We start from the raw sequence: 9,433 nt of genomic DNA on the forward strand, positions 1-9,433 counted from the left end.
AGACTCTTGCCCCTAAAGCAGCAGTCAAAATGCGCAATCTCGCGGCCAACAGAGCACGCGCGACGGCTTGCCCCGATGTAAACGAGAGCCCCGCCAAAATCAGCCAGCTCGTCGCTCACACACACACACACACACACACACACACACACACACGTGGTCCTCGCTCGCCTGCAACAAAAATTACCACCAAGTATTTGCCATGAGTTCCCGGCTGAGAGCAGGTCCTCAGTCAACCACTGACCCTGCTCCTCCACAGCATCTCACAACGTCCGCCCTGCCATCCCGCACGGCACCGCACGGCACCGGAACATCCTCAACGCGCTGCCATTTCTTACCGTTGCAAACACGAGAGAGAAAGAGAGAGTGTGTGTGTTTGAGTGAGAGAGTGAGAGTCACAGGGAGAGAGAATGAGAGATGTAGAGAAAGTCAGAGGCAGAGGCAGAGGCAAAGAGAGACATATCCGCACAGCCAGAGAAACAGTAGATGCCACAACGCATACAAAGGAAAACAGATAGCAGACAGAGAGAAAGGGACCGATACAGACTGAGAGGCAGAGATAGACAGCAAACAAACAGAGAGAGAGAGACAGAGACAAACCACTGAAATTTCTGAGAGAAGAGAGAAGTGCCGTGTGTGATATGTTTTCAAAATCCCAAGTGTGTTCTTAAAAAAGAAGGATGAAATCATCTATTTTTAGCATCAGATTCATGTCAGTGATTTTTTTTATTTTTTTTTTGATTTTTTTTTTGCGCGCGCGATCAGAGAGAGCCAGAGGCAGAGACAGAGACAGAGCCAGAGCCAGAGCCAGACGGACAGCCAGAGCCAGAGACAGACGGAGTGGGGGAGGAGCTCAATCTTTTTGGCTTCAGGGTGTGGGCGTGAAGATGGTGGTGGTACCTTGTGTGGTGCGACAGGCGGCTCGTGTGGGAGTTCGACCGGGGCGGCGGGCCTTGGCTGCCGTGGCCGTACCACCCTGGCCGCAGCGTTATCAGAGGCAAGAAGATCTGCCGTTGGCTGCTCGTCTCACGAGGGCCCGGGCTGATCCGGATGGCCACGTTCATGTGGGGTGGGCTGATGGCACTGAACACAAGCTACACCGCAAGTGGCTACGTGATGTTGACCCCGCCCTCACCAATCCCACCTCCCTGCAGCGTGAAGCTACACCAGAGCAGCTCGCGGCGGCTCATGTCGCCGACGCCTGGGTGGATGACCAAGGTGCACTCCATGTAACCTTTCAGGAGTCGGATGGCCCATCTCGGGTTGTTCTGGACCAAGCCTGGCTCGCCTTGCATACCCGCGGGCAGCGCGCCACGGCCACAAACCCCGCTCCTGCCTGGCGTCCCACTCCGGCTCCGCTTTCTCTGGCTGAGATTGAAACCCTCCTGCCCACACATCTCCCAAGCCCCGGCGACTTTGCGCCGCGCCGCATCCCGCGGTCGCAGTTGCTCGAGGACCCGCTGCCTGCTTTGACTGCAGTCCAAGAAGACGGCATGGTCATCATTACCGACATGCCCACCTGTGATCTGCGGGACCCAGACACGTCCACGCAGCAGCCTCTCATCGAGGCCACAGCTTTGGCCATGCGCCAATTTGGACAGCTCCAGCGCACCTTCTATTCAGATGGCCTCTGGGACACGGCACCCAAGGACGCCGCTGACGTCAACGACACTGCTTACACCAACCTGGGGCTGCCCCTCCACACCGATGCCACCTACATGCGCGAGCCCCCGGGACTGCAGCTGTTTTGCTGCACCGCCCAAAGCTCCGATGGGGGCGCTTCACTCTTTGGCCACGTGAATCTGGTTCGCGCCCAATCTCGAATCTCGTCCCTTTCCCGACGCTGATTCTCATTCACCTGTGTACACCGCCGCTTGTCTCTCATGGCTCATAACCTCGACCAATGTGGCAGGTACTCAAGGCCTTGTACGAGCAAGAACCGGATCTCTTGACGTATTGTTTCAACACACCCTGGGCTTTCCAGGCGCTTGAAACAAACGTCCATTATCATGCCATGGGCCCAAGTATGCCAGCTGCGCGCCCCCTTTGCGACCTCATATCGCTGGATCTTTTGGGGCCTCTTCACCAACTCATCCTGCGCGTCGGTGCCCAGTCTTCGGAGCAGAAGCGCCGCAGGATGTGGTGATGCGCTTCAATCCCACGGACCGGGCAGCCATGCCACAACTCACCTTTGATGAGCTCGAGGCCTACTATCACTGCCTCGAACGGCTCACGGCCCTCTTGGCGAGTCCCAAGTTGGTCAACCGCACGCACGGCTGCCCGTGCCGCCCCGCGCACGCAACGAACCTCACAATTCTCGATATCCACCCCTTGACTCCCAGGTGTTTGTATCACAGCGAGCGCTTGGCCGTGGGCGAAATGGCCGTGATCAACAATCACAAGGTTCTCCACGGGCGCGAAGCCTTTGTGGGCCATCGAAACCTGGTTTGTGGGAGGTTCCCCAGCTTGGTTCTCTTTTACCTTCTTTCTTCATCTTTTTTTTTTTTTGAACAGTGGGGGGGTGCAAGGCCCTTTCCAGAGCTCACAGGCTTCGGCCATGGCATTAGGTGGGCTGCTACGTCACCATGGATGAATTTCAGTCGCGGTTGCGCCTGGCCGGCCCCGATCAGCACGACCCACGCCGACACGCTTGAGCACATCAATCAAGCTGGTCGCGGGCCACCCTTGTCGTATCACGGCACCTCGAATGAACCAAGACTGCTGTGTTTCCCCCGCCCTAGGAGCCACCTCTGTAGCTCTTCATCCGTTACCATGAAGATTTACATTAATAAATTCAGAGAGAGACGAAAAAGCAGTGCAAAGTGTATGTGAGACATGTTAACGCTTTTCGCTTTTTCTTTTGGCTCTCACGGTCCTTCAGCAGCAGCACATTTCCTGTCTTGAACAACCTTCATCAATACATCGGTCTTGGGGACCCCATGGACAGACCTTCTCAATCCTCAACTTAACCCAACCTCATGTCGCGTCAGGCACTTCCTGCCAAAGGTCTACGCGCCTGTTTTCAAGCTGTGTCTCTGTCAACCTCAGGCGCCAGAAAAAAAATAAAAGGTCAAAAAATGCGAGAAAATCTGAAAAAATCAACACCAACAATTCACCCATACCTCTGCTATCACCTTGACTTTACTTGACCCTCTGGTCAACGATCCAGCCTCATCTCTGCTCGAAGAGGCCAAACCGTCTGACATCAAAACCCTTAAAAAGTTTAAATTCATTCTTTTAAAGTTTTATTCATTTTTTAAATTTTTTTTGGTTGACGCGGTGGTGACGCTGTCGAGTCCTCGAGCATTTCAAAGGGCAGCGGCCGACAGCGACGGCGACGGCGACGGCGATACAGCGACAGCGACAGCGACGGCCTTTTGAGCGCATCGCGCGTCTTTATTGTGTACATTACAAGGGGAGCTTGGGTAGGCAGTGGTCAACGTGCTCATCACTGCATCTCAACGTCATGTTCGCATCGCTCAAGTCCCTCTTGGGAGGTGGCGGCGATCCCAACTTTCCATTCGAGGTTCGAGCGTGCGAGGTAGCAGACCCGGATCGAGGCCGGTGCGCGCCGAGTCGTGGCACGTCGCGCTTAACTTATGCTTCTTGTGACCTCAGATCAAGGATGCACATCAAGTTCAACCACCGCGATGTGTGTGGCGCCTGCATCATGGCAAGCAACGCGTAAGGCCTCTCCCTCTCTCTCCCTCTGAAGCTCTCGGCGGTTCCAAGTCAGCTCGCACCTCCACCGTCATCCCACCGGCATTTTAACGCGCTTCTTGATCCATGCAGAGTGATGGCTCGCCTGTCACCATCTTTTGTCTTGATAAGAAAGAGGCCAGCGAGGAAGAGGTTGGTGTACAAATGCCTCATGCTTTTGCCCGAGTCGTAATGTTGGCGCTGTGAGCCAACCCCTTCCTCTGTGCCGGGCTGGCATGCTCATAGCTCAAAGCCGGCTTGAACGCCGTCAAGCGCTCGCGTACGCTGCGCCACCCCAACGTTCTCAAGTTCTTGGGCAGTACCGACTCTGAAACCATGCTTGCCATGGCCACCGAGGAAGTCATGCCTTTGCAGCAGCTACTGGATGACGCTGGCGCTATCAATGATCTTGGCATCGCCTGGGGCATCCTTCAAGTCACCGTGCGTTGCCCCCATGGTCCCTTAGCCTCACTTGTGGCTTTGGCCAGTCTCGCCCTTGCCGCCAACCCTCCGCGCCCCACCCTTATTTTAACAACTCCTTTTTTGCTCGACAGAAAGCCCTCGAGTTTTTGGCCGGTGCCGGTTTTATCCATCGCAATGTGGGCATGGGTGCCATCTTCGTCACGAGTCAGGGTGATTGGAAGCTGGTGCGTGCCCTGCTCTCCAATACCGACCTGACTTATTCCTTCTCGCCGCTCGCTGGCTTTCTATGACGTACTGGCCTTGAATGGGCGTTTCATCCAATCTCCGCACCCCTTAGGGAGGCATGGAGCTCCTCTGCACCAAGGAAACCCCGTATGAGGAGCTGGTGTGTTTGGCTCGCTCCCTTGCATGCGCACAGTCTGCTTTCAGGTTTCTTATCCAAACTCACTCCCGGAAATGATCTTGTGTTCAATAGCCCATGCCCCCCTGTCGTGTTTATGAGCCTCCTGAGGTCATCAAGGGCCAGCACGGCCGCGGTCACGTGTGGTCTGTCGACATGTGGGGCCTGGGATGTCTCATCCACGAAGCCCATCATGGCCTCTTGGAAAATCCCGAAGAACTCAAGACCATGAGCAAAATGCCCAAAAGTATTATCCCGCACTACGCTGTCCTGATTTCCACCAACCCCAAAACTCGGCCCTCGCCTCGCGAGTTCCTCGACCAAGGTCGCGCTCCGGGCAAGTACTTTAAAAACGAGTTTATTGACGCTGTCCTCTTTCTCGAGGAACTTGCCGTCAAGGAAAAGGAGGACGTGTCCGCATTCTACGGTCAACTGCCCAAAGTTTGTTGTAGCTGCATGCTGTTTCATCGTTCTGCTTGAGGGCACGGTCATATTCAACTGGGTTCTTCTCGCCATGTAGCTGATTGATGAGTTTCCACGCGACCTGTGCATCAAGAAGATTCTCCCTCAGCTTCTTCAAGCGTTTCAGTTTGGTGGAGCTGGCTACCAGGTGCTGGCACCCATGCTCAAAATTGGCAAGCTTCTGCAGGACGATGAATACACGGTCAGTGTAGCTTGTTCTTTTTACGCTTATCTCTCTTAGCCGATGCCTCGCATGTGCTGACTGCCCAGTCTTTTGCTTTTCTTCGTTCGTGCTTTTCCTCTAGCGCTTGATTGTACCCAATCTGGTTCAGCTCTTTGCCTCCCCCGATCGCGCCACACGCATTTCTCTCTTGAAGAAGCTGGGTGACTTTATCGGCTTTCTTAGCTCCGAAGTCATTTCAAATGACATTTTCCCCCATGTGGCGCAAGGCTTTGGGGACACAGTGCCAGCTATGCGTGAGGAAACCGTCAAGGCAATGTTGCACTTTGCTCCAAAGCTCAAGGCTGGCATTCTTGACCAGACCGTTACTAAATCCTTTCCCAAGCTTCAGGTCTGTGTCTTTGCTCCCCATGGCATGCACTGGAGGTCGCAGAGCATGTCCAGCCCGCCATGCTTTTTTTTTGTTTGAACTGCATTTCTTATTCTTATTCTTATTTTTGCAGGCGGACGAGAAGCCTGGCATTCGAACAAACACTACCGTATGTCTGGCCAAGATTGCGCCTCATCTCAGTACCAAGACGCGCAGTGCCGTTTTGGCCTCGGCATTTCTCAAAGTATGTTTGGTCAGCTCAGACATGGGCAAGCTCCGGTCTGCACAGTATGGTTCATCTCACCTAACGGTATTTCTGCTGCGCATCATTCCTTGATCCAAAGGCGACCAAAGACCCTTTCTTGCATGCGCGAGTTGCCGGACTCTCAGGCTTGTCCGTGTGCATCGAGTATTTTACTGCCACCGAGCTAGCCAAGCGCGTCTTGCCAATCGCTGCCCCCGCTGCTGTGGATCCAGAGGAGAGCGTTCGCATCGCCGGTATGGATGCTTTTTTTCGTCACGTTAGCACTGCACTTGCATCCCGGACGTTCCAGCGCGATGCAGACCTTACGTTTTCATCTGGATTTGTCATGGATCAGCACTCAAGCTGCTGCGCAGCGCTCAAGACGTCCTGCAAACGAATTCGGACAGCTTGGCTGAGGTACGTAGGTGGCGGTGGTTGGCGAATCTCCAGCGTGGGCGTTGCCCAATGCTGTCTGAATGTTGGCGGATGTTTTTTCCCACTCATTCTAACGTGCGATTACTCTTTTTTTTTTTGGTTGGTTCAAAGGCGGCCAAGGTAGCCAGCGAACAGCGGGCAGCAGCTGGGGAAGCCGATGGTTTGACTGCACCTGTGGCAGGGGCGAGTGGTACAGGCGCGCAGCTCCTCTCATGGGCCAATGCCGCTGTGGGTCAAATATCCAAGGGCGCCGGTGCCGGCAGCGCGCCAGGCGCAAAATCTGATCAGCTTGCGTCTACGACCAGCACTCCAGCGGTAGTTAAGCCAGTCTCAGGCCGTGGCATGTCGTTGAAGGCGAACCGCTCACCGCCACAGCGTGGTGCACTGGTCGACGAAGAGGACGACGATGAGTTTCATGATGCGTTGGGCGACGCTGAGAACGAAGACGCGGACGGATGGGAGGATGAGAAATGGGAAGATATGGAAGCTACGCCTGATGATGAAGTCGATCAAACTCAGCTGGCACGAACATCAGCTCCGGTTCCCGCCGATCGGTGGACAGCCTCGGCCGCCATCAGCACACCAGAAGCGGATGCAGATGGCTGGGGTACGGGTGATGGCTGGGATGAGGACGTGGACGTGGACGGCTGGGGTGATAGTGCTACCTCGAATGTCAAGCCCGAATCAAAGCCGGCCAAGGCGAGTGACTGGGGCAGTGACGACTGGGGGAGCGAAGCAGGCACTGCCAAGTCAATCTCTAGCGTCTCGAGCTCGGTCGATGGTGACGCAGCAGCTGAGGAGCGGCGCAAAGCACGCGAAGCACGCAAGGCTGAACGTGAGCTCCGGCGGCAGCAACAGCAAGCTGGATCGATAGCACGGAAAACGGGAGGACTGGGCGCAAAGCGCAAAGGACTGGGTGCTGTAAAGAAAGCCGATTAGGTTGACGTGACGAGATGGCATTTTGTCTGTCTTGTTTGGTTTCGTTTTTTTCTTTTCTTGTTTTCTGACGCTGGTTGCGCGAGCAGTTGTGGCGCGAAAGGTGAATTTCATAGAGAGAGATAAGAATAATAAAAAAAAAAAAAAAAAAAAAGAAAGGAACATCACTGCGCGGCTGCGGTGGTGGCAACGCAATTCAAGGAGGGACTAAGGTGTCAATTAAAAGTTATCATGCGATTCAGCAATGGTCTTGGACCACTCAAAATATAATGGAAGGAAAATTGTGGTATGCATGTTAAATCGGGGTCGGGAGGAGATGGGGTGTCTGGCGGACCAAGGCGTTTAGAAAGCGCCTGGATGTTGGTCACAGGTGACCACATGGCAAGCAGCGGGTGAGTTGAGCGAATGTCAAGGCTTACATTACAGTGTGAGTTACAGGGGGTAGATGGGGCAAGAGAACTGACTTGCGCTGCATAAAGACAAGACCTCCCAAGATGGCGGCGCAAATCAGCAGGATGGTCCAGGGAGCTTGGTAGGCGCTGGCTTCGATTTGGTTGTCAAGCGGTAGTGAGCGCTGCCGCTCGTGCCAGGTGTTGAGAGTGCTTGTCCAATGCATTTGAACAGCCTTGAGCAATGCGACCTGAATCAGAGGAAGAACGGGCGAGGTGGTGTCAATGAGCGACCAGAGGCACCCAGGAGAGGCTCGGGTTGGCGGGCGTGAGAAGCAGACCATGAATGTGTCGGCAACGGCCAATGCAGCGGGCAATTCGGTGGCCACTGGGTTGAAGATGTCAAAGCAACCGTCAGATTTGTGGCTGAGGTTTCCATATACTTCAACGGCAAAACCAAGGGGCGCCAGCTCACGGCCGACGACGTAATCAAAGGAGGTACCGGAGGCTGGATAGTCGAGGAGCTGATGAGCGGCTCCGCCCTGGAAGGAACGGTCAGGAATTTGGGACGAGTGAAGACGCAGGGCGGTGCGGAGGATGGAAATCATGTCGGTGTGAAAGCGAGGTTGGCGACCCGAGGACCAGGAGATGCCGTCGCTGTAGGGCAAGTAGATTTGGCGGGTGCCGCTGTGAAGGCTGATAAAAACATCAAAAGACTCGCGGGTGAGGTGGTCGCGGAGGGCTCGGGCCTCCACTTCACTGAGGGCATGTGTGCCACAGTATTCTTCATCGAGCGGGTTGAGGCTGGCGCCCTTGCCGCCAAAGTCCCAGTCAAAGTTGCGGTTGAGGTCAACGCCCCGGGCATTGCCACGCCAGCAGTAGTTGAGGGAGCTTTCAAGGTGTGCTCGGCCATCTGGGTTGAGCAGGGGAATCACTGTGAGGTCAAAATTGGAGAGGAGCCAGCGCATCAGTTTTCCCCGGGCGGAGTCCTGCGGGGCGTGTTCGGCTACGAGGGCCGTGCTCAGCAACGTGAGAACCCTAGCAGTGGCACGTCGAAGGTGAGGGAAAGCAAACTGGGTATTTGCGTGGCAACATCATTGGGAAAAAGAAGCGGGGGGTGGGGGAAGGGTGTACCATTCGACGGGTACCAGCTCCCGAGCGTGCTCGCCCGCTACAATTAAGACTTGGATTCGACGGCCATGGGGTCCAGCACTGATGCCACTGGCATTGCGAATCTTGACGGAAGGTATGAGCCGACCTGTGGAGGTAGAAGCATCAAAGTGAAACGGGACGGCACAGTTCTCAAGCGGTTTAAACGAGTTCGCTTTCGATGCAGCTCGGCGCTGGCCAGGAGGCCAGGTCGCGGACCTTGGGTCGATTCATACAGTTTGCCATAGTGCAGCAGCGACTCGGAACGGCTGACGAGCGCATCAATCTATCAAGATGCGTCGAAATAGCCAAGCGTTAGGGGGTAGAGCAAGGCGGAGAACAGGCAGGAACGGCGGCGGGACCGAGTGCGAGCCAAAGGCACCAACCTCGTGCAACACGCTGGAGACGTTGTGGTAAATCGCGTAGTCGGGCGTCACCGTCTCGCGCTGGCGCTGGACATCACGGCTCTCCCCACAAACCCATTGACCCAAAAACAGGCACAGCACCAGCAACGGCCCCCTCATACCCACGATCCTCTCTCGTTCTCCCCTCACTACCGCCCGCTGCCGCCGCCGCCACTGAGATATATGCGTGTGTTTGTGTGTGTGTGTGTGTTAGAGAGAAAAAAAAAACGAAAATTTCAAGTTTGTGTGAGAGAGAGAGAGATTTAGAGAGATTTAGAGAGATTTAGAGAGATTTAGAGAGATTTAGAGAGAGATTTAGAGAGAGAGAGAGAGAGAGAGAGAGA

At 55.0% G+C, this 9,433-nt stretch overlaps 3 protein-coding genes across 3 annotated transcripts; 2 read left to right on the plus strand and 1 right to left on the minus strand.

Annotated features, from left to right (window-relative positions):
• Positions 1-884: 884 nt before the first annotated feature.
• On the plus strand, positions 885-2,651 carry MONBRDRAFT_23751 (uncharacterized protein; the record flags this gene model as incomplete). Its single annotated transcript, XM_001744009.1, has 5 exons — positions 885-1,802; positions 1,910-2,021; positions 2,111-2,252; positions 2,340-2,442; positions 2,565-2,651. 5 exons carry the CDS (start codon positions 885-887, stop codon positions 2,649-2,651), a joined length of 1,362 nt encoding a protein of 453 aa, XP_001744061.1.
• A 1,003-nt stretch (positions 2,652-3,654) lies between these two features.
• MONBRDRAFT_15474 (uncharacterized protein) lies at positions 3,655-6,335 on the plus strand (the record flags this gene model as incomplete). The annotated part of the gene is made up of 10 exons (XM_001744010.1): positions 3,655-3,681; positions 3,790-3,849; positions 3,943-4,137; positions 4,251-4,343; positions 4,457-4,504; positions 4,595-4,960; positions 5,040-5,183; positions 5,287-5,553; positions 5,666-5,776; positions 5,877-6,335. Coding segments are annotated over 10 exons (1,770 nt in total), but the record flags the coding sequence as incomplete, so codon positions are not given.
• Positions 6,336-7,562: 1,227 nt separating this feature from the next.
• MONBRDRAFT_23753 (uncharacterized protein) lies at positions 7,563-9,209 on the minus strand (the record flags this gene model as incomplete). Its single annotated transcript, XM_001744191.1, has 5 exons — positions 7,563-7,787; positions 7,878-8,574; positions 8,671-8,794; positions 8,905-8,971; positions 9,072-9,209. The coding sequence occupies 5 exons, from the start codon at positions 9,207-9,209 to the stop codon at positions 7,563-7,565; spliced, it is 1,251 nt and encodes a 416-aa protein (XP_001744243.1).
• Between the last annotated feature and the right edge of the window lie 224 nt (positions 9,210-9,433).

This window comes from Monosiga brevicollis, genomic scaffold (assembly GCF_000002865.3).
Source record: "Monosiga brevicollis MX1 MONBRscaffold_5 genomic scaffold, whole genome shotgun sequence".
Classification (NCBI taxonomy): Eukaryota; class Choanoflagellata; order Craspedida; family Salpingoecidae; genus Monosiga; species Monosiga brevicollis.